This window comes from Acanthochromis polyacanthus, chromosome 9 (genome assembly GCF_021347895.1).
Source record: "Acanthochromis polyacanthus isolate Apoly-LR-REF ecotype Palm Island chromosome 9, KAUST_Apoly_ChrSc, whole genome shotgun sequence".
In the NCBI taxonomy this organism is placed as follows: domain Eukaryota; kingdom Metazoa; phylum Chordata; class Actinopteri; family Pomacentridae; genus Acanthochromis; species Acanthochromis polyacanthus.
The window spans coordinates 30,883,221-30,907,701 of record NC_067121.1 but is presented as its reverse complement, the minus strand read 5'-3'; the positions used below and the strand labels follow the sequence as shown (position 1 = coordinate 30,907,701).

At 41.3% G+C, this 24,481-nt stretch overlaps 2 protein-coding genes across 2 annotated transcripts; both read right to left on the bottom strand.

Moving 5' to 3' along the window:
• Window positions 1–3,040: 3,040 nt before the first annotated feature.
• Window positions 3,041–18,189, bottom strand: LOC110964599 (phosphatidylinositol 4,5-bisphosphate 3-kinase catalytic subunit alpha isoform). Its single transcript, XM_022213378.2, has 21 exons — window positions 17,793–18,189; window positions 16,534–16,945; window positions 16,052–16,261; window positions 15,696–15,946; window positions 15,100–15,345; window positions 14,795–14,880; window positions 14,594–14,699; window positions 12,390–12,542; window positions 11,727–11,861; window positions 11,355–11,479; window positions 11,118–11,199; window positions 10,796–10,960; window positions 10,545–10,648; window positions 10,134–10,305; window positions 7,987–8,093; window positions 7,541–7,662; window positions 7,082–7,160; window positions 6,708–6,878; window positions 6,439–6,556; window positions 6,184–6,335; window positions 3,041–5,982 (listed from the first exon to the last, which is right to left on the bottom strand). Exons 2-21 carry the CDS (start codon window positions 16,883–16,885, stop codon window positions 5,712–5,714), a joined length of 3,207 nt encoding a protein of 1,068 aa, XP_022069070.1. The 5' UTR covers window positions 16,886–16,945; window positions 17,793–18,189; the 3' UTR covers window positions 3,041–5,711.
• Window positions 18,190–19,981: 1,792 nt separating this feature from the next.
• On the bottom strand, window positions 19,982–21,824 carry kcnmb2 (potassium large conductance calcium-activated channel, subfamily M, beta member 2). Its single transcript, XM_022212664.2, has 4 exons — window positions 21,724–21,824; window positions 21,437–21,607; window positions 20,955–21,150; window positions 19,982–20,747 (listed from the first exon to the last, which is right to left on the bottom strand). The coding sequence occupies exons 1-4, from the start codon at window positions 21,780–21,782 to the stop codon at window positions 20,463–20,465; spliced, it is 711 nt and encodes a 236-aa protein (XP_022068356.1). The 5' UTR covers window positions 21,783–21,824; the 3' UTR covers window positions 19,982–20,462.
• Window positions 21,825–24,481: the final 2,657 nt, after the last annotated feature.

The window sequence follows — 24,481 nt, the reverse complement described above, 5'->3', positions numbered from 1 at the left end:
CACCTACGGGCAATTTAGAGTAATCAATTAACCTCAGCATGTTTTTGGACTGTGGGAGGAAGCCGGAGTACCCGGAGGAAACCCACGCATGCACAAGGAGAACATGCAAACTCCATGCAGAAAGATCCCAGGCCCACCCTGGGATTCAAACCAGGGATCTTCTTGCTGCAAGGCAAAAGGGCTAACCACTACTTAACTGTGCAGCCCTGTCCAAGAACACTTCCTAATAAAGAGTTTTCCAGCTGATGGAAGAAGACTGTTTTCAAGCGTAGCCCTGTACATGACCTGGTTCATTTGCCCTTCACACAATTGCATTTGCCTCGTTCCACCTATAACAAAACAACCCCAGATGGTCACTGATCCACCCCCATGTTTTACTGTAGGGGCAGACAGTCTGGTTTGTAGCTTCTCCAGGCTTCCTCCTAACCAGTAAGTTGGCTGGAGTGGGCATCAACTGAAAATTGGATTCATCACTGAAGAGAACCTTAGTCCAATCATCAACAGTCCAATCCTTGTGATCCTCAGTAAAGAGTAACCGGGCTTTGCTCTGCCTTTTTTTAATGAAGGGCTTCTTTCGCCCTGTGTGACTTCAGACTAGCTTCAAGAAGTCGGTTTCCAACTGTCCTTGCAGAACAAATCACATTTCTCGACAGTGCCCACTCATTTTTAAGGTCTCTGGAAGTCTGACGACGATTCCTGACAGAGGAACAAATGAGTGTATGGTCATCAGGTGGAGTAAAAACAAAGCCTTTATCAGCCTCTACCAGTCATCATTGTTTATTTTTTTTCCTGGAGTCCAGTTACAGATGACCAGCAGGTGTTAATAGTAGAAACACAGCAGCAGAGGACTCAGGTATTCTTAACAGGCTGCTAGAGGGACACAAGGTGTGTCACATTACCCACAAATCACAAAGCTCAGATGATTAAATTCATAATGGAAAAGACTCAGCTGTTTGCGCCTCTCATGTTTAAGCCTACATTTGATATCTTGTTGTTCAGCTACTGAACACTCCTCCATGTTCACAGCGAGTCTCTGACTGTGTCTGTCTGCTGTTTGGTGCTGAGCAGGTAGTGGATTTTTAGAGCTTTCTGTCTGAAAACAGTTTGCCTGCTGTGACCAAAAACAGGCACTGTGAGGAAGGAGAGAGTGAACTAAAACAGTGAAGCTACTGTCAGGCCTGTGTTTTCAGTGTAGTCTAAGTAACCTGTTCATTTCTAATCATACATGTACGCTGATCAGCCACAGCATTAAAACAGCTCTTTTTTCTGACTCTTGGTCATGTTCCTCGAATCGATTCGGAGCATTTTTTGCCGTGTGGTAGGGCATGCCAGGAGTGCAGCTGCCATGAGGAGATGTGTTTGGTTAGAACAATATTTCTAAGTGGGTGTTAAAGTAACATCCAGATAAATTCAGGACCCAAGATTTCTTAGCAGAGCATTGCATTGTAGATGATTATAGGTTTTAATATTGCAGCTGATCGGTGTAATACAAAAACAATCTAATAGTCTGCACTTTAACTTAAAAATAATACAATACTAACGTGTGATTACCAACGTAAAGTGGCAACAGCCAGTCGGTGTCCCCCTCTCCTCTTGGTTCCTTCTTGAGTGATTTTGTTCTGTTTCTACTGTTGCTAATTTCCCTTTTGCTTCTTTTAACCCTGTAAAACCCACTGTTTTACAACATCAGGTTTATTTTTATTTATGTTATTATATATATATATATATATATATATATATATACTGACAGTCAATAGAAACTTTGAGGTAGAAATGTACGCAGAATTCTACTTGTAGGGGGGTTGTAATTATTCATTGTGGATTTACTGATGATCTAGTGCCCTGGTAGTTGAGATAATGTTGAGTTGTCATTTTGTCATGATTCATTGCACATGGGTTGGTCACTTTGCAAAAGTGAACCAAATACACACCAAGCAATACTCAGTGAGTATCTGCACAGTTTGAGAATGGGTTTTGAAGGCCTATATAAAGGCCCAGAAAAGGCCACCATTGTTAGTCCAGTGAACAGCATCATGCCGCGTCTATCACATGAACAACGTCTCCGGGCACTGGGTATGGTGGAGGCCGGTTTGAGCTACAGTGATGTAGCCAGGCGTATGGGCTGTTCCCAACCCACAATCAGAAGCCTGGTCCAAAGCATGCGCCGACGGATTGCTGCCTGCATCGAAGCAAATGGAGGCCATACTCTGTATTGACTGTTGTGACTTTGTGTTTGGGAGGTGCCGTTTTCTTTTGTGAAATTCTTTATTTTGAAATCATTCTTGAAACTTTAGATTTTTGTTTCTGTATGCCAATATGCTAAACAAATGATTCATATGAAGAAAATCCAGTTTCGGGCTTCAAAATAAAAATTATGTTGAAAAATATGGTCTCAAAGTTTTTAATGACTGTCAGTATATAGGTATATATATATATATATATATATATATATATATATATACATTATTAGTTTTATTTATATCTAAATATTGATTACCTTTTTTTTTTTTTTTTAGATATTTGGGTTTTACAGATTTACATATTTAAAACACTTGAAAAGAACTGAACTGGACCACAGGTCACCAGGATGGATTCCTGCTACACAACCACTGGTAGTTTCACTGCTGGAAGTTGGATTGTTTGGCTTCTCTCATTAAACACATCCATATATATACACATACTGTATATATATTACATTTTTATATTTTTAGAAAATTTTAGATCTAAATAAATGTATTTTAACTTTTTTTAATATTTGGGTTTTACAGGGTTAACTCATGTGATCTGGGGGTTGTGATAAATGTTAGATGCATTTTTTTAGTCATACAAATCAGTAATATTGTTTTATACACCAGTTCACCAAATTAAGAGTCTTGTTTTTGTAGATCTCGTGGGAAAGATTGAAAATACTTCAATTTGGGAGTCTTGCCTTGCATTGTCAATGTTTCCCATAAAGCACAACAATGTAGAAGTGTCTTCTAAATTACCAAACTTTCCATCAACTGTATAACAATGTAATGAAATTACTCCGGAAATCCAATGAGATAAGGAGAAATGATTTTATTCAACAGCACAATAAATGAATGCATACAGTTTTGTATCAGACATGGTCATATGAGGATGATTAAAACAAGTATTTGAAGGTTTTTTTAATGATATATATACAGATGAATAGATAACTAACATGAGTTTGTTTCTTTTTTATAAACATGCAGACATAGTTTCTACTTCCTTATTGTGCTTACAGATTTCCACATAGGACAAGAAGTCTCCACTTGAAGTGAAGATGGTACTCTGACAACAGCATCACGTCTTTGTCCTTCATTCAGCTCTGCTTTGTCATTCATATCCTTTCAACAACTAGAGGCTGGCTGTTGGACTTTGTATGAGGATGGTGCATGTTACGCGTGATTCCTCCTTTTTCTTTTTGGTTAGCAGGTACATATATGAGTTTGTTTACATTTAAAAATACAAAAATATATTACCTCTGTAGTTATTCAAGGAAAGCATTTGCACATGTAGTAGCAGTAGCAGTATCTGTTACCTTCATTGTGACTTTGTTGTACCTCAAACAAGTAACAAGGTCATTTCTATACATGAAATTCAAGTAAACAACATCAGGTCAAACAAAAAAAACAAACAAAAAAAAGTAGATATTTGAGGACCTCATGCATAATGCAGTGTGAGAAACAAAAACAATCAGAACAAGTACAAAGGAAATAGCATCATTTAGATAGTTCTTCTATAAAGTACACTGGGTTTAGTTTTCTCAGTTCGGGTCCGGCCCACTGCTCTGTATCCTGCACAGAAAGCACATGCATTTAAGCAGGATCGGTTTCCTGAGCAGTTTTAAGTCCTCACCCATGTACAGAAAACGCAAACTGGACTCTCAGACAGACTCAAGTGTCCAGGAAACCGCCCCGTGATGTATCATTTAGTAAAGCTAGAACACTTAAGGGCCTCTTGCGCGCCAGTCTGTGCAGTGATCAAACCTGCGACGACTACTCCTCCACACGCAAGGGCGGTAATCACAGGAAAGAGGAGGGAAGAAGACACTTGGAAGGTTTCAAAAATATCACTTCGGTTACTTTTCTCTACCTGGATGTCACAATCTGGCAAATTTTTGAGAAGAGAGAGTCTGTGATTGAGAAGGAGGAGACACACAAAACATCTGAGATGCATTACAGATGGCTTAGATTGAAGCTCCAAAGTTAGTTAGAAGCCCGGTAAGGAGAAGGCGGGGTCCGAAAGGTGTTTCTCACAGTTCTGTTTCGCTGGGAAGAAGTAGACGATACTGTTACACGGCAGCATTGTGCATTTTTTCTTTGTTTGTTTTTCTTTTCTTCCATGTACTGTCTGTACAAAGTTCACCGACACACTTGTCTGTGTGTCGGTGGGAGACGCGGTTCACTCTCTGCCTTACTCTGACATCAACTTTTTAGGTTTTTTTGTTGCAGTATACAGTACATGTTAGGATCACAACTTGCATAGTGTAACAGCACAGCACACAAAACAAACACAAATACGCATCCTTTTTCCCCTCTTGCCTGTGTCTGCCGAATAACAAAAACAACAATAAAAAAAACAAACAAAAAAAACCGCTTCACAACATGTTATACAGCTGGCCATCAAAGCTCTTTTTCCGGTCCATCTGCATCGGGTGGATGAAGAAGGTTTGTGCCTCAACATCTGACACAGAATAATACTGATAGACGAAACAAAACAAATACTGTGGAGATCAGTGCTATGAGGAGTACACACAAGACTTGGAATATAGTGACTATTTTGTTTAGTTTTTTTACAATAAGACTGCTGAGTAGTGGGGTTATACATCTAGGACTTTGGCTCAGTAGAAAATAGACTCAAAAAGGAATATGTGCACCGAATGCATACAAGTATATGGATATACTGCTGTACAAAAGTCAGTTCTGTGACGAGCCACGATTCCTAAACTGAGGACACGTCATCATTGGTAGGCTACAAATAGGCCATTATTTCAGTTTGCTCCATAAACTGTTAAATGCTCATTAAGGATTTTCAACAACACATCCTGTCAGCCCCGTAATTACAGTGTTCTCGCCCGTTTATGTAATTGTGAGGGGAAAATAATGACCCTGTAAGCGCTCGCCTGCTCGTTGGTGACCACCAGCCTGGCTGTGTGCACCGATAACCAGCCACCCCCTCCCCCATCCCCACCTTCATCGGTTCAAAACAAGTAGTAGAAATAATTCAGTTGCACTCTGTCAGTTTAGAAAAAGCCGCCTGTGCTCACGGTACACCACTTCATGACGTTCCTCTCTAAATGCTGATGGTTGTAGATGTACTGAAAGGAATAAAAAGAATCAGAAAAATAACATTTGTCAATTGTTGGTTCACATGAAGGCCAATGTTGTTGAGGTCCAATATACTTGAGTTCCTATGAAGAAGACAGATGAAATATAACTCCACCCTGTCTTCTGAAGTTCATAATGCAGGGAGACAAATTTCAGACGCCTGTAGATACAGGAGTGGTTAGAAATTTATGTCCCTGAAAAAGGCTCTTCTGAGCATCCTCACTTTGTGGTGTGCTGGCAGATAATGATTCAGTCACACGCTGGCAGAAATATTAACCAGGCCGTAGTGTGTTTGGGGAAAAGAACTTGCTTGTTTCTCACAACTCTTGTGTCTTGTAGCGTGCCGTCGTTGCCACAGCTCTTTGCTCCTCTCTTTCCTTAGTTCATGGCGTGCTGGCGAATAGTGTGGAAGATCCAGTCCATCTTGGTAGTCCAGCCGCCGTGGTGAGCGTCGTTCATCTGCTTCATGAAGTAGTCGAGGGCCTCCTGCTCCGACTTGTCCAGGGCCAGGGTCTTCCTGATGTAAGCGATGTCGTCGAAAGACTGCAGCTCAGGCATTCCCGAGCCCAGCATCATGGAGAAGAGGTTGATGAAGAGGTTGGCGTGTTGCCGGATTGCCAAGTACGCCTTGTAACACATCTCCTGGAACCTGAGGGGGGGGGAAGAAATATGACGTCAAAAAAATAGGGAAGAAACATGGGGACAGAGCAACAAATAACTAATGAGTAGGGCTGGCCTGAATAGTCGGATCGTCCGACGGTGTGTGTGTGTGTGTGTGTGTTTTAGACGACAGGAAAAGTCAAATACTTGGGTCGTGCTACCAAGTATTTGAGTATTTGGGTCGTGCTACCTTTCGAACTCTCTCGTTTTGGTGCACTCTTGTGTTCCTTTGCTAATAACGATCAGGAAATCCTGTGTAAGCACAAAGGGAACGCGCTCTCTTTTGTATCCAAACTTCTTCTTTTTGTGGTCAAGAAAATGTCCAAAGTCTATGTGGAACAGCTGTGAAGACAAAACATGAAGTAAAATGTTACATAGATATTTAAACAACAAAAAGTTAGCATACAAAGAACAACAGAGAGGTAATCTGAGCTGTAATCTTCACCTGTCCGTCATCTTTGACCATAATGTTGCTGTTGTGTCGGTCTCCTATACCCAGGATAAAGGTGGCTACACAGTAGCCTGCACATGAGCGTGTGAACAGATCTATGGCCTGGTCATACCTGAGACATCACACAAGCAGAAAACATATCAGAGATGATTCAGTCACTGCATTCAGTGCATTGTGATATGTCACCCTAACACTATCACCATCCCCTCTGCTCAGCACATGAGGCGGAAAATCTGTATAAATCGCTGCTTTATGTAACTCACATCTCTCCCTTGTTCTTATCTTTAAGCCACTGATGCAGTGTGTGGCTGTTGAACTGCAGCGCCCCCTTCAGGCCTCCTTTACACTGGATCTGCATGATGGTATGAGAGTTCCTCACCACCTCAATCAAGCCCACACAGTCGCCGATTGACAGACAGCCATACGGAAGCATCCTGAGGGAGGAAGGACAGAGAACATGAGAGAGGCAGAATAAAAACCGAAGACAGCAATGATGGACTTTATGTTAAATGACCTGGGGTGGCCTGCAGGGGTAGCCGCTAATCTGCATTCAAGTATGGAGCGCAGAACATGAAAGGTCCAGCGCCTGTTAACGTGTACCTGCATCCCTGCTGTCATGGCGAAGTGAGGAGCCTACCTGAGATCAAGGCCCTGGTTCTGCCAGATGTTCTCCATTATCCTAATGATCTGCAGCGTCAGCATGTCCTGCCTCAGATCTGCGGAGGCAAAAAGAGAGACAGGGAGGTGGGTAACAGTGAGGTGAATATTAGCCGCTTTGATCAACTCCATGATGCATTATGGAGCAGAGCTTTCAAAGTCGGGCTGGTGGCAGATGGCGCAGCAAAACGCAGAAGCTGCTGCAGGTAAAGTGAGATTCGAATAAAGTGTTGTTCTTCCTGAATTCTGTGTAAAGAACATAGATAGGTTTGTGTTTGTGCACCGCGATACAACCTGCAGGCTTAGACTGAATTATGCTGCACGCTCAGCAAGAGCAGCAGGCTTGCGTGTGTGTGTGTGTGTGTGTGTGTGTGTACTGAGACGGAGAAGCAGGGAGGAAATCTGAGAGATCGAAGAGGGAAACACAGAAAGAACTCACCATCTCCATTTTTGAAGATGATTTCGTTGTTCTGAAAGAGCAGCTCTGACATCATATCTGGGTTTTCCCAGTTAAGCCACAGAGGCCGCTTTGCTGACGACATCATCCTGCATTCCTCCAAGCTGAAACACAGACATGATTTTTTAAACATCTGTCTATATAGGAAGGATATTAGTGAGCTTTCAGTGTTTATGGCTGTGCTGATGGGGAGTCCCGATCCACAACAATGCAAACATTATTTAGTCTCAGCCAAGTCACATGGATTGGGTTTACAATAAAAAGAGGCTGAGCTCTCAATGTCCTTCATCCACACACAGAACAGAACATTTTTTATGGTTTCTGGTAATATGTAAAGGAAAAGCCCAAAGCAACACTTGTAAAAGAAACAAAACATCAGATTCCAACCATTTCTGAGAACAGTGTTAGATAAAAGAGACATGATGTACCGGAGGTTTCCCAGCTGGTGTGCTGGATTCAGCGGGGAGGTGAAGCTTTGCAGTGCGTCCATGTAGTCGGGCCTTCTCATCTGCTCTACCAGAAACTTCATCTGAACCTGAGAGGAGATAAACAAATCCATCGGCTATGAATATCTTGGTGTCGAGCGGCTGGTGCAATAGACCGGTCTGGTCAATATGCAGCAAACAGTGTCAACGTACTGCCGCTTTTCATTAGCAAAATTATTTAGCTCTTACAATGAGGTAATGCGACTTCATAGAGGTGCTTCTAGCTAATGACATGCACCCTCTGGTGGCCATGCTGAAGGTCCACAGCTGTGGCAATGACAAGTGAAATTAGTTTAAGGGGCTTTGAGACCCGAGAGTGATCAAAAGAGCACCACTGCTGGACATAAAACGGAATTTAGATTCAGATTCAAGTCAGTTTGCTAGATAGCTAGCTAACTCCTTAGAAAGCTAACAAAACTAGTGTGACGGGCAAATTAGTCAGGGCCAGAAAACAGCTGTTAAATTTAGCATTGCTTATCTTGATGCAGAGCCAACTTATCATATATCTAAATATTATTATAAAACTGTTAGGTCTTCAGTAGTGATCCAGTTTCTTTCTTATTCTTTAAGTGAACTTTAGTAATGATACATTTTAGTAACATATTTCACTTATTTCTTATCTAATGTGCTTTTTATGCTTTCATTGTTAGTGGAAACTCACTTTCAACATTTCATTTATTCATGGCCGTTGGGGCTTTCTGAATTAAAACGATACGCGACTTGTTGGCCAGCTTAATAACAAGACAGAGCAAAGTTTATAAACTCAACAGAAGAACTACACTCAATGGTCCTTTTTCAGGTGTAACTGTTAAAGCTAAAGTAACTCAGTGCAACAGTTCTAGCATAGATTCAACTCTTATGAAGTGACAATTCTGCTTTTTGTTTATTCTTAAGGTCATTGTGGGTGGTCGTGTACTGCACTGCATTACACTGAGAAGTCCTTGTAATATTTTGTCTATCCAGTTAGAATGCCCCCTCATACATACAAGGGGGGCAAAATATTGGAGATACTTTTGACTTTAATTCAGTCCAGAATACTATCACCATCTACTATGACCTCAACATGTTAAAGTCCAAAATCCCAGTGCATTTAAATTAAAAAAAAATAAAAAATTAAAATCACACCATTTATCAGAGCCACATATTGCAAAAAGACAGCGAGAAATTTTTTTAACCTTCAGCAGTTCTTGAGGCACTCATCTGTAATGTGCCATTCCTTTAAAACTTTACCAAATCTAACCCCAAAATCATGATATTTCTTTAAAAGCACATTTTCCAACAGGTTTAATTTATTCTGCATTTCTTCGCACAGCTTTTTTTGTCACATGACAAAAAATTCAAGGGCTTGTCAGCTGAACTGGACTGAGCTGCAGGTTGTGTTTACACAGAGCTGGTAGGAGACAAACAGATTAAAACTGGAAGCACTAAAATATCTGTTGTATGTACAGCAAACCTGTTTATCTAGTACCATAATACCCAAGGGTATTTTGAAAAATGTTGTACATGTTGATTATTTTCTCAACGTTTCTCAGGTTTTATAAAGTCTAACTTTATTTTTTTTTCTTTTCCTATTGATTCATTTCATTATAACTGAGTCATGCTGTACAAAAGATTTTTCTGACACTAGCAAACAACGCCTAGAAACTGCTTAGTTTTCAGAGGATCAAAAAAAGAAAGAGAGTTAAATCAACACCTTCTTGAGAACATAAACAAACACCGTAAACGAAAGAGCTTTGGAAGAGCTGTGGTAGTGGACTGCGTTACATTTCACAGATGAAACCAATGCTGTGGAGATATGGATTATGCTGGACCTTGCCAATAACACTGCTTGTACAGTTACCATTAATTCAGATTATTTTTTCCCACATTTTGCTCTTTGTCTTATTTGGAAAGAAACTAAGTTATCAGAAATGTCTTATCATGATTTGGTGAAATTTATTTCACTGCAAGCAAACGGAAAAAGAAACTGTCCAAACTGCATCACTGTAATATACAGGGGCATCTCTGTGGCCAGATTGGTCCAGCTGTCATCGAGATTAAACCCAACGATTCAGTGGATCACAATTAACAGCTGCCAGATGTCAGCTTACCTTCTGTGCTTCATCTTTCTTCTCTTGTTTGAGGAGGTCGGTGAGATTGATGAGCTTCTCCATGGCCTCCACCTGTCTGCTCAGGTGCTTCAGATACATGCCGCAGGCCCGGCAGTACGACTCCAGCAGCAGGCCAAACCGCTGGCTCACTGTCTTGTTGTGCATCTCTGACCTTCAAATGTGAGCAAGAAAAACGCATTAAAGAGGCTGTGTCCCAATGGAACGCGCATCCAGCCTCTAAAATGTACACAGCATCCCAAAACATGATCTGAAATTAGATATTTTCAAAGAACTTCCTTAAATCCAACGCTACTTGGGAACAGACAGTTAGTGACATTCAACCAAGAGTTTAACCTTTCACATATAAACAGCTCCAACTTTCTGGAAGAAGACTGTTTTATATTAACTCACTTTAAATGCCAGAAGAAGAAATGTCCTATCCTCTGATTGGTCAACGCCTTTTTCAGCAGGAAGCGTGCAAGTGGGTTATCAAGGTACTGCTCATATTTTAAAACCTGGGCACAGGCACAGAAAATACAGAAAACAGCTTCAGTTTATCAACTTGAAACATCATCTGACTTATCAGAATAACATGCCAAAATGAAAAACGTTGACTCTGTTTGCATAGCTTGTGTTTGCAGCCAGATGAGGACAAAACACACCTGAACCAGCTGAATAAGGTACTGAGAGAGTTTGTCATCAGTTAGGTATTTCTCAAGGCACTTCACAGCAAAGTCTCTGATCATGGGATCTGGGAAGTTGCAATCCAGCAACTCCATGGCTTGTTCTGGTTTGATAGCAGGCCAGTCCTTCAGAAGGCAATACATCTGAAATGAAAACAAGTCACTGAGTACAGATATACACTATATTTTGGTATTGTAGCAATTTTGAACAACTCTACAATGTGTGAAAGTGTGTGTACAATCTGTGTTTACAGTCAGCCTTCAAAATAAAGGCGTGTCAGCAGTAGAAACCTGATCTCACCTGTGAAACCTCATCTCTGGAGTTCCATTTCACAGCCAGGAGGATCTTGGGAAGGATCTCTGGCATGTTGATGCAGTCGTGTCTAAAACAGTTTAAGTACAACTTTTGTAACATCTTGGACAGCTCTGTTTGAACAATGACTTTTGTGGAATGCTTCCGATTACAGAATGCTGACATTTAATCCAAACAGACGCCTCGAACACCCGTTATAACAGTACACCCACACACACACATTACCTGTGCCTCCATAGAAAGTCTTTCTCCTGCTCAGTAATTTCAGACAGTGGGTCTCTGTTACCGACTTGCCGTAGCTGCTCGTTGTCGCTGTCAGTCAGAGGGTTGTCACGGGCCAGTCTGTTACTCTGTGACACCAAACAGCACACAGTTTGATGAATTAATATGAATAACAATGGCAGCACTGTGAGGCGTCTACAAGCACTTGTCACATAAGGTTTAACGTGTGAATTAAAAGGTGATATTTAGATCTCTCAGTGTGGTGCACATGAACTACGATGTGACAGCTGCTCGGAAAGAAAATCAGATCTCACAATGAATCTGATAAGTGACGCAAGACAAATAATAAAAAAACAAGCATGCTTGTTATCTTACCAAACCGGTGTGGCAGTAATTAAAGCCAAGCTCTCTGGATATAATCCAGTTTGCATGGTCCTCAATTGTGGTCATGTCAGGGAACTTGACAGGGCAGCTGAAATGGTCAAACTCCAGCTCCAGACAAGGGGTTTCCTGTGTGTTTAGAAAGTGTATGACGGGAGGAAGGTCACTCAAGGTGTTTAGTGTAATCAAAGAAAGGTGTGCCAATGAGTAATTAATTAAGTGGGATAAGAAGCTTGGTCGCTTAAATCGAGGCAGCTTAAGTCCAGCTCTGAAACTGTACAGCTCGTCACCAGCTCTGTTAAAACTGGGTCATGGGGCTTAGAGGTCAGTGGCTAGCGCAGACACAGTACATACAAGAACAGCTTAAAATGTTTGGCAACTGTGATTGTTTTGTGCGAAAATCCGACCTTCTCAATGTCTTGTCATGCTCCATTCGGCTCCATATAACTAAAATAATGTATAGTTGCAAAATTATTGGTCTGTCAAAAACATGTTTTCGAGTTAACTTGAAAAACAACATTAAAGCATCACAGTAGACAGATTAATGTCTCTTTACAAATCACACCATCACTTGCGCTGTAAAAAAAAAAAAAAGAAAATACTGGAGCCACAAATAAGCGAATGAGCTTTATGTTCACACAGATGTTTGCTGTTCACCTTGTTGGGATTGGAGCCTGTGACGCCGATGGGGTTGAGCAGGTCTTCCAGTCCATGTGGAACAGGCCACAGGTTCAGAGCCATTTTTCCTGCTACCAGAGTGTGGGTGTAATCAAACAGGTTGATGTTGCCCCAGGCGAGAGGACAATGCTCCTACAGGAGAACAGAAGTAAGATGATGCATATGAAAATCAAGCAGAAAGGCAACAGCTTGAGGCTATGGAGTAACACCGGTACAGTGCAGAACACAGGAGAGTGTTTATTTACCATCAGCACAGCAAAAATGCTTTAATCCACTTTGATATTATGAGAGAGGAGAATTGACCAAAGAGTGATCATCAATGAAGACTTTAGTGTCAAAACCAAGGTCAAACTTCCTTAAAGATGGCCAAAAAGTTGATTGTAAACCTTGTGAGTGGGAATTTGTTTAGATGACACCTCAACAACCAACATAGCACATCATCTAAAGAAGGTATGCATTCCTCAGTGTTTCTGGTACCGTGATGACCAGCTGATATAGATCAAAGAAATCGTGTAAATTTGGGCACATTCTAGCATACAAAAACCAGATTAACCCTTTAAGCTTCAGTCAATTCCAGCCGTTTTCAGTACAAAAAATCGCTAATATTCTATTTTTAAATAAAAAAAATTACGAAAAATACGGGGAATATTGGACGCGCATCGGGAGGTGCATTTCCTTGAAAACGACCGATTCGGGGATTTTATACCGACTTCAGGACATGTTTTGGACAAAATAGTTTACTGGCTTGTGTCATCTGGATGTAAAAGGTTGGATTATGGCCGTTTTTTGTGGAATTTTTTTTTTTTGTGTAATAATAAACCCGGAAATGTGAGTCGCACTGTGTGCTTTGAAGCCGTGTATAGAGAACGGATGGATGAATATTTGTTTTTGTCGGACAAATGTGTTTTTCTCACCCGCTGTGGTAATCGCATCTGAAAGTGGTTTATACCGGCGGATTCATGAGAATCTAAGCTTTCCATCGGTGTATAGTGTTTGTATAATCGCGTTTGCACCCGTCGGACATTCCTGAAATTCCTATGCAAATTAGTAGGTGTACCGCCGGCGGTACACTGAAGCTTAAAGGGTTAAAGATGGCCAAAAAGTTGATTGTAAACCTTGTGAGCGGGAATTCGTTTAGATGACACCTCAACAACCAACATAGCACATCATCTAAAGAAGGTATGCATTCCTCAGTGTTTCTGGTACCGTGATGACCAGCTGATATAGATCAAAGAAATCGTGTAAATTTGGGCACATTCTAGCATACAAAAACCAGATTAAAATCGTTTAATATGCATCAAGTACTAGTTTTATGTGTTTGTTAAGAATAATTTTCGGCTGATAAGGCTCGCAGGCACAGCGAATTTAGTGCATTGTGGTCTATCTAGTTAATCTAGAGACAAAAAGCCGATATTTTCCCTGCAACAAATGGTGGACCTTGCCAACAACACTGCTTGTACAGCAGGGTTGAACAGTATGTTGGAGTTTAAACAACGAAGATTTTCTTTCGTTGACTACACCCCAATGCCACTCTTTTTGGCTGATAATGACAGTTAATGATGAAAAACATGTCTACAAAACATCACATGGTTGTTTTCTGCCCTTTTATACACCACATCAGTTGTAACTATTGCAGGAAGCGATGAAATAAAACAGCAGAAGCCACAATAATGTCCCAGATGAAGAGCTACAGATGACAAGACTTCAGACTCCTTTCACTCTGCCCTGTTCTGGTGTTGAAAAGTAGTCAAGTCATGCACACCATGAAATTTAATCGCATTTGCCCCTGGCCTGCTGGAAAAAGGCCAATAACTGATTGACTTCTTCGTTAAAACAATGCTAGTTTGTTTGGCTGCAAGCAGAAAATGTCACTCAGTCTTTTAATACCGTTTTGACAAAAGCACCATTCAAAAAGTGTTCGCTTTGCTATTAAACTGCATATACTGGTACTACCCATGACCAAAATCAAAGTGATGTGAAATCTTAACGGCGCACTCTGAGATTCTGAAGACAAGTTTAGCACATCGAGATAGTTAGCATTGGCCAGATTTATCATCTCTCCTGTTGCTATTCCTTTGCACTCTCCTACTGCAGATCATGATGATATTTATTAAATTTGATTTTAAAACTAAAGTGTATTGAAATTAGAACAGCACCATCAGAAAGTGAATGTTACTACTAACCTCTTTGGCTCCCTTTCTTCCTTTCACAGAGCAGATGGAGAGGCAGAGCCGGGCAGCTCGGGGAATTTCTGGAATGTACATGTCATAGTTCAGCCATTCGTTCCACCTGGAGTCAACAGGAAACAAACCATTAATACAATCAGTCATGTTGTCATCACAGAGCTCACTGAAATCCCAGCATTATTCTTCACTTTGCACTACCTGGGGTTTGAGCAGGGCACGCGCTGGGTGTTGACATTGTCACATAACTGCTCTCCACCGTGGTATATCCCAGTCCTGACGTAGATCTATAGCAGCAAAGAGAACAACAACTAATCCATTGAAGCAATAAAGATATCTTTCGGCATATTTCTGACAGAAAAAGTCTGTGAGACTCTGCACAACATCTTCTAATAACATCCAATGTGATATGTGAGCTTGGCGAGAAGATTTAGTCAAATCTAAAAATTTGCAAAGAAAACAAGATGAAAAAGTCACAGCACTACATCTTTGATTTGCAATCGTACCTTGTCAATGTCTCTGATGTTGACATTGACATAAGTGGCGCACAGTATCTTGATCCTCAGCGTTCCGTTGATAGTCCATAGAGACTTGGTGGCTGTCTCGCCGTTCATGTAGGGCGTTGCTGTGGATATTCGCCTCGCATATGACGGCATGGTGAAGTTGTCCATGGGCAGTTGTGAGTACAGGCTGTCTTTTGCCATTAGCATCAAGTTGGGCATCCTTCCCAGCATAATACAGCTGCGCACGTACTGTTGAAGACAAAGTGACATTTTCAAGTAGCTGTGACATTTTGTTGCCATACATGTCGTTTGACATTTTGAAGCCATTCACAGAATTTCTAAGCTTATCAACATGTAAATTATGAGATTCTACAACTACAACTAAGCAATATCTGAAACATTCAGTCCGTACACAGTGTGATATGCGTGATTTTTTTCTTGAATGACATTAGACAGGCAAAACATGTCTCATAAATTTAATTTCACGTCATGAATGCCAAGCACATTTGAGCTAGATAATAATTTGATGTGAAGTGGATCTCTTGCCCTCTAAGTGCAATAACATCAGATGCAGCTAAGCTAAGATTAAATTAGATTACCTTGTACTGACTCAGAGGGTATTTCTCCAGTAAGTACTCATCACAGCCGCATACTTTGAGGATGTACTTTCCCTGATACTCTTGCACACACATCTTCAGCTGCTCTTGGGAGAGCAGCATGCTCCGCGTCTTCTTACGGATGGCTTCAGCAATCACCTGTTCTGGCACATAGTCGTGGTTGATCTTCAGGGTGTACTTCTGTTTGTCATTGCTGGGTGAAACGATGACCCAAATCACCACAATGATTTGACCTGAAGGAAGAAAATAAACAATCAGATATGTTTTATGCACATTTAAGGTGCAATATTGTTAATATAGTAAACATTTGCTGCCCACCCCAGAGTAAAATGTCCTACCTTTGTCTAGCTTGTTATAGATGTGCCTGGGAAGTTCTGCCGAGGACTCTACATTGGGAGGATAGACGTACAAAGCTCTGCTGTGGGGTCCATTACTGTCTCTGAGGTCCACAGCTTCTTTACAAACGTTTAAAATGTTCCTTCTAAAGTCCTGCACTTCTGAGTCTTTTACCAATTCAAACTCGCATATCGGCATTCCAATAGCGAAACCTACAAGGAAACACATTGTTTTCACGACAGGTAAAATAATATTATACAGTGACACAAAACATAATGTAATGTATATGTTGCACAGTATTATGTTAATCCTTTTCAGTTTGTAATAAACTGTATTTATGCAACGCTTTTTAAAACAATGCTACAAAGAACCGGGGAAAATGAAATCAGCTGGTTTGGGTAGACACTGCCAGAGGCAACAGCTGTTAGATTAAATTACTACGAACTACAGTGTGTTGTATAACTAGACAAGTCAAAAATCATACCTATCTCTCTGTTGAGAATTTTCTCTTCCCTGTTGCCTACTGGCTCAATAACTTTGAGGTAGGCCTGGAAAAGCCTGAGATCGCACAACCTCCTGGTCTCATCGTAAAACTCCTCCCGCTCTGCCTCTTGGGTGACACTGACAAAGATGTAGGAGCTCTCCTCTTGCAGCAGATGGTAGAGAGGGTACTTCCTGGCTTCTTTGAACAGCTCATGCTTGACTGTGATAAGTGTGGCCTCTCGGAGGCACTCCAATGTGAGAATCATGCCATTTGGCAGAAGGCAGTCCACTAGGATGCTGGGGGGCATCAAGTGCATCCCCCATAGTTCTCCTGAGGAGGGTCTGGGAGGCATGGTTGTGCTAGCAAATCTGCTCTATTCAGAGCCTGGTAATTACCAGATGATGCGAACCAACTGTGAGAAAGAAGGACACAGAATTACATAAGAACTTTTGACCTGTGTAAAATAATGCAGTACATTCAACGTAAACATTTGGATTAATTTTTGGAAATTGTAAACACAAACTACACATGACGAGAGTTATCCAAATTTAAAACTGGCTGCCTAAAGTCTTCAGACAAATTTAGTATTTACTAGCAAAGGTCTATAGACAGTCTACTGCTTCGGTGTGTTCGAACTTATCACATTGCAGGTAAACATTATGCAAAGTTATATACATCTTAGCACAATTTAACAATGCAACTTGGAGTAACTGAAAATGTCATTGCGGTTTTTTTTTTTTTACTAAAGTAACTATGTCGGAGGTTACAAAACTTCCCATCGATCCAGAGACGGAAATTTGATTAAAACACTTTCACTTTGTTGAGTTACTGTCAAAATAATTTATGCTAGAAGAAGAACTGATAAGTGTCAAGTGATGTCGACTGAGAGAACTACAAAAACCATGTAAACAAATTTGCTAGCTAACCTAACTCAAAAATACTTAACGTAGCTTACATATGTAGGGCTTCAACATTAGGATGACAACCTGCTCGGCTAGTTTGAGTTGTGCTGCTGTTTGTGGATCAACTTTACCGAAGTGTTGTTTGTTAGCGAGCTAGCCAACCATGCTAGCCAAGTTCAGTAAGCAGATCAATGTCATTTGCAATATGAAAACCTCGTCTCATACATAAGCTAATTTTAGTTACTATAAGAAAAGGGTGCGACCGGAAAGCTCGTCGTGTGACTAACTGAGTGGCTGTTTCCAATAACAACAAAAGCGAGCAAACAGCAGATAAACGAAAAAGAAACATAAAGCTACCTGGGTCAGATAGCTAACGCCAACCGGTTAGCCGCGAAGCTAGTCAGCCAGCACAACCATTAGCCGCGGCTAGCTGAAGAAATCCCATCCGTGCCCGCTCGGGAAGTCTCAAGCTGCGGTGCTAGCTGTAGCGTTAGTCCATCCAAACAATGGCACCGAGGGGTCGGGACTGCCTCGCTTTAGTGGAGAAAAGACGGCCCTAGCTCCCGGTGATGTTGTCAATACGCTGCTGCGGAATGAGTCCGTAATACTTCATGTTGTTCTTCATCGTGCCGTCCCGAAAACAAACTGCACTGTTTGGTAGCACGCTAGCTCCGCACGGCTAGCCTGACCCAGCGCTGCTAGCAGGCTCATCCTCTCGGAGCGCCCTCCCACACAGAGTGAGTGAGGAGAGGCAGCCTGTCATGAGATGGGACGAGGGAATTCACAGAAAGAAAGCCGCATGTTCACTGTTTGCTTCGATGGGAGATGAAGTGACTCTTAAGAAAACGCCATCAAAGGGCACATGAACCAAAAAGAAAAAACACAGAGCCAAAGTTGTTGTTGTTGTTGTTCTGCTGCTGAACTCAGTCATATGCAGCAGCCCAAAGCAAATTCCTAATGCAGCATGTGTGTGGATGGATCCTCCAGGGAAACTGCATTTTAAAAGATGAATAATCGTTTAATTTTTCAGTGCATTTTTTTAAACTTCCACCCAGGGTATCATGTTTTCTCCGTCTTTAATAGAGTATCTATTTAGCTATTTTAGTGGTGACTAGAGGGCAATGCGCAAATAAATAAGGGAGCAGCAAACTAATAAATGTATTGTGGAGTTAAAACTTTGCACAGCCATTTTTGTAGAAGTCATATATTTAAAATAGGGTTTTTCAGCCACTCACCATTATGTATGTTTTGATCCAGGTCTTAGGAAAAAAATAAAACACTTTCTAAGCCCTTTTCTATCTTTTAAACAACCCAAAAATGTAATAAGATTGTGCAGCCCTGTGCCTTCGTGCTTCCTTGTTCACAAATATCCTGAGGAGGTGCTACTTTATTACAGGTACCCGGCCACAGTGTGAAGAACCAGTGCCACCACAATGAGAAAATTAAATTGCTGTTTTTATCTGGGAGATAGCCTTGAGGTGGACATGTAAGGTGTTTAGTTAAACAATGGATTTGTGACCCTGGAACCTGGAATCTCATTTTAAAGTCTGGTCATTGATTAAACCTCCTAAAAACTCATCTCTCTGCATCGAAGTTACACGTTTGGAAGATTTTTTTTTTCATGAAAATAATCCTTTTATGCCTTAAAATGGCTTAGAAGTAACTCTCCACTGTTGCTTTCTGGAAAATGTGCAGAAATACGAAGTCCTTGCTTCTCTCTCCACCCAACCTTCTGCTACTCGGTGCAGCTTGAGCACACCAGCTCACCAGCGACTCTGTCCAAACTATAGTAAATTATTGCAAATTGTGATATTGGAATATTGTCACCATATAGCCATAACTAGAAACAGATTGATATGAAAAATGACACAAAATGCCGCTTTAGATTTGTTACATTTATGAAATCCTGAAAGTTTGAATCTGTTTCTCAGATTGTCATCAGTACACTACAGCATTAAGATGGAAGTACCGAGCTTATTTCGCTCTTTATGTTTCCCAGCATACAAAAAACACAATATGGATATGTTAACAAGGTTTAAAATATAGTTTTTCTCCAGAAAGGGTCTTGACAAGCCATGTTTTTCCTATGAATCTGCACCTATAAACTGCTAAGTACTTGAAATGTTCGGCCAATAATTCAGTTAATTGAGCTACATTTCCAAAGTTTCTCTATTGTCATGACAAAAAAAGAAAAAACACATGGCAGGTGTTGCTAGGGTTTTTCTCAGCTGTGAATGTGCCTTTGGGGTATGACCAGTCCACATACAGTAAAGCTGGTGAGTAAGTGTTAACATATGTGACAGATGCCTCTGCCTGGTATTCCTGACCATCTGTTAACAAAGAAAATGAAAGATAAATTAACCCAACTTGTCCAAAAAATAATAATTCTCATTCCCTATCATTCTGGTGATTTTTCTTTGGCAGTGGCTAAAGCAAACCTCTTTAGATGGTGTCCATATGCATGAAATCCCCTATATGTGTACCTTATATTCATTTATAAAAGATAACTCACAATGAAAGACCTCCACATTTTATTTGGTCGCCGGTGTAGTGGATATAAAATAAGAAATTATTTCAGAAAACAATCACAGTGTTATCAAATTACATGACAGTTCTCAACATTATCAACCACAAAGAGGATATTTTGGTACAGACAGCTGTGTTTTCCTCCATAGTCTAAATAAAAATTGGCATTGTCATGTGTATCATATGTGACATAGGCTATTCTATGTTTAAGTATGGCAAACACTTGTAACCAAAGCCCCCTTTAAGCTTTTCACAAAACTTATAACACCATGCAAAATCCAGTCATAGGTAACAGACAGTTACGTGTCTGGCAATTTCCACCCAGGAACATTCAGTTCACTTTTATAAACAGTGACATCCGGAGGGAAAGTCAGCTGCTCCGAATGTCTCAGCCGAGGAGGAAAGTTTGCGAGAGGTCACAGCAAGGTCGCCCGGTTCAAACAACCCCTTCTCATGTCACATGTGCCATCGCCAAACCGCCGTATGTTCACAGCTGCTGCTTCACCTATTAATCTTCCCTATTTCCTCGCACAGTCTGGAGAGGTACTGCGTGAGCTTCACCATCACGATGATGAGGGCGCCTCCCGTGAGCATGCAGGAGGGCCAGAGCAGCGAGTGGACCACGACGTTGTGGTCGTAGAGCCGGGTCAGCAGAACCGTCTCCCGCTGCTCGCTGGGGTCGTAGTAACACGGCACCTGCTGGTTCGCCTTCAGACGCTGGGAAATGTTCATAATCATGGTGTGCATGGCCACGCTGTCCTTCTGGCACCGGGGCACATAGAAGCACTGCGAGGACAGAGGTGAAGGAGGTTATCGAGAGGGTATTTGGTGGCGATTAGGACCGAGTTTCTTTTATTTCACAACCCTGAATGCCAACAATTTGTGAGCTGTGAATAGAGTAAAGTCTATCACCCGGCCACCATCTGACAGCCGGTGTCAACATTTGAAATGGTTCAGTAATTCCCAGTATTTTCCCTCTGGCATGGTACTCACTTCAGAGCTGGCATCCTGGGTCTCTTCATTGTGAGATAAACGGCTGACATGGCCCGTGTTATTGACGCTCACATAGACCTGCAGACAGGGGTATTTGGACACTCTCCAGCAGTCTGACCCACAGTTGTAGGAACAGTTCATGTCTGCTGTGACCGTGGAGTTCAGGACAACACACACACCCTCCTCTGTCCACACGCTGCGTTGACATTTAAATGCAGACCCAATTTAATGCAAATAACGAAAAAAAATTTAAAAGGCAGAGAACATTTTTGAGGGGGGGGGGGGGTTTCATGGCATGATATCAACTCTGTTTGGGGTATAATTTGTTCCTGAAAATCTGCTCTCATAAAGTATTCATTTTTGCAATTTTCAGGTTGAGAGAGCAGTGAAACAGTTTGTCAACAAGCACATCTGATGAATAAAACATGGCAGAAATATCAGAGTTAACCCCTGAAAGGACAGTTCTACCAGCAGGCCGGTACCTGTCTGCGTAGGAGCGTAATATGGTGATGCCCAGGACAAAATACATCATGACCGAACACAGGATCATTCCAAGTCCCAGAAGAATGGCCCGATCCTCTCCAGCCTGCAGCGCTGTCACTGCCTTCTTCTTGTCCAGTATATCTACATCCCGAAATTTCAGATAAATAGACCTGATGATGGAAAATTTTGCAAGCTTAGGTGCATGATCAGTAAAAGCTTCTCCCATCCACCACACTGCATTTTAAGTCTGTATTTTTTGGGCCTGAAAATAGTATAAATCTGTTACCTCCTTTCACTTCCTCCCCGTGATCCTCCTGAGCTTTTGGCCCCCGCCACGAAGAACATCTTTCCTGATGATCTTCGTCCCCCCTTGCTTGCCGAAGAGGAACGGAAAGACCGCTGGAGAGATCTGAGAAAAATTACAGCCGGTTTTATGTTGCAATGAATTGAACATTCACTACCAGGGTCATAAACATAGCACAAATCCCAAGTCACCGGTTACAAAGCAAAATGCGTAAGTCGAGACAAATCATACTTCACCTTTGGTACATATTTGCTGTCAGACACCTTATTTATTGTAAATATGTCCAGTTTGTAAAGGATAAATGCTTCTTCTAACAACCCTGCAAGCAGCAGTGCCTCATTATGATGAGTTGGGACAGGATGGATCGCTGATATAGAGGACCCCACCAGGTAAACATGTCATTTTCAACACAAGGAAATGCTACAAAAGCGAGGCAGGATGACAGATAGCTACGGATGAAAGGTGTTCATGTTGATGTGGTGCTCATGAAAAACCTACCTGCTGTATCATGAACACTTGTGCTGTCAACACAAAGTCATTGGATCCTCTCTTGGCACAACAACAACACCTTGCATGTGCCTCATCTCGCTCTCTGCAGGTCCCACCATCTGCAGAAAACATAGCGTTCAGTGCTCCACATGCAGCTTTTGGACCCACAAATAAGATTAGCTTTGATTCCAAGGCAAATGATTGAGGAGCTGAGACGTTATGAGTTATTAGTTCTGGGTCAGCCAAGGGTTACTCACACGGCAACAGCGAATGTACTCTGGGAATTGACATTTACTCAAAAACACCATTCAGAACAAATGCATTTCCATGGGTGAGGTTTTGAGATAATGTGCTCATATCAAAGCAATAATGTCACTGCTTTTCATTAGAAAAATCAAACATCTGTTCCATTGTGAGGCAAAATTTAATTAGAAGTAGTGATCGATAAAGTGGAAATGGGAAAAAAAAATCAAACCATATTGTTTATTTACACCCCTTCTGAATGGATTTTTTGTTCTCGGTCAAATGACATGCAGCAGAATAAGCAGTCTGCTTCCCTTTTTGTGGGGATAACAACATTGCCAGAGAGCTGAGAGCAGGATAGTTAGAAAACAAGCCAACAAGTTCCTCTTAGATGAGTAATTTCCTCATTGTATCACATTCCCAGCTGCTTAGGGGAAATGTTGCTCAGAGGCAACCCCAGTGTGACACAAGACATCTGAAGGAAACCATAAATGTTATCTACAGATATGCTTTCCTCGAAAAATTCCACATAAATATGCATGCGTACCCACAACAAAGACTTTCACTCACATGAATTTTACGCTCTGTCTCACTACTTTCCAGCTTTTCCCCTCCGTAAAAGCACACTGACCATTGCCTCCTGGGGGTCTCAAGTTCCACACATAACTGTATTGATTTCAGCTAAACATGGACACTCACACACACCTTCAGAAAGACCGCCATACTCCCTTGTATCCACTTTACAGTCAAGCAGAAGTTTTGAAAGGGTTTGAGGGCTGTAAATGTGTTGGTAGCTGTACGTCATACCCTACGCAGGCTGGATTTACTGTGGCAGCCTAATAACTTATAAGGAATGGACTGTGACAGTTCCTAATGATATATGGAGCAGGCAGCCTCTCAGTCTGAGCCTGACCTTGCAGGGCAGACTGAGCTCCAAATGACAGAAAGAACCGAAAATATTAAGACAATAAGTTCAAATTTGCCAGATAAACTCCATTTTTTAAAACATATTTCATGCTTTAGCCAAATGAAATCAGAAAAAAGTGATGATGATTCTAGTCAAGTTCAAGAGAGACCCCTGAAAATCAAAAAAATATATACTGAAATGGTGAAAACTGAGCTGAAATAGCATCATAGTCGGGTGAAAAGTGGATCTGAACGACAGTCACCCGCTTGAAAATTTGATTTTGACTATATTTGTGTCCGTCCTCATATCTCTGCTTATTTAAAAAGCTCCCGAGTCTGCAGTGTCACCACATGAAGCACTGCAGGCTGACAGTCTTTGTGTATTTGAAGAGATCCTCCAACGCCTGGCACAAGTGTGGAACTGCTTACAACAGCAGGAATGTATTGTTCAGCCTTTCCTGTTATCAGTTTAATGAATATCCTGAGCCAGAGGCAGATAGGATCAGCCAACCTCCCTGTATGTTCTTTATGGGTGTGTCCTTAGTTCATATTTCTTCCAGCTGCCTCTCTCCAATCATGTGAGACTGGAAGTGGGACTGAATGAGTGACAGTAAACCAAAATGGCACGTGATAGACTACATAATTGTAGAGCAGGTGTTATTGTATACTTAGACAGATTATTAAAAATGGCCTATTTGGGGCTGGTCCTGAAGCCAGTAACAGCTCTTGACCTAAAATGTTAACTACTGAAGTTCAGCTGCATTTTTTAAACAACAGCAGCACCTGCAGAATTTCAATGCAACATAAAATTCGTAAAAAGACATGCAAAAATGCTAACAAAGAGATGCAAAAGACAAAACCCCGATACAGCTACAAATAGACAAAACGCCTACCAAGTGCTGCAAAACAACTATGAAGAGGCACAGAATTACCACAAACACATAACAAAGTAGATGCAAAATGAACACAAAAGAGATGCAAAATAATTACACAAGACATGAAAAGAGACACAAAGACACACAGAAAAGTATAAACAAATAAAAGTTCTACAAAGAGACACAAACAATCACAAAGAGACACACAGACAGAAATATATGAAAAG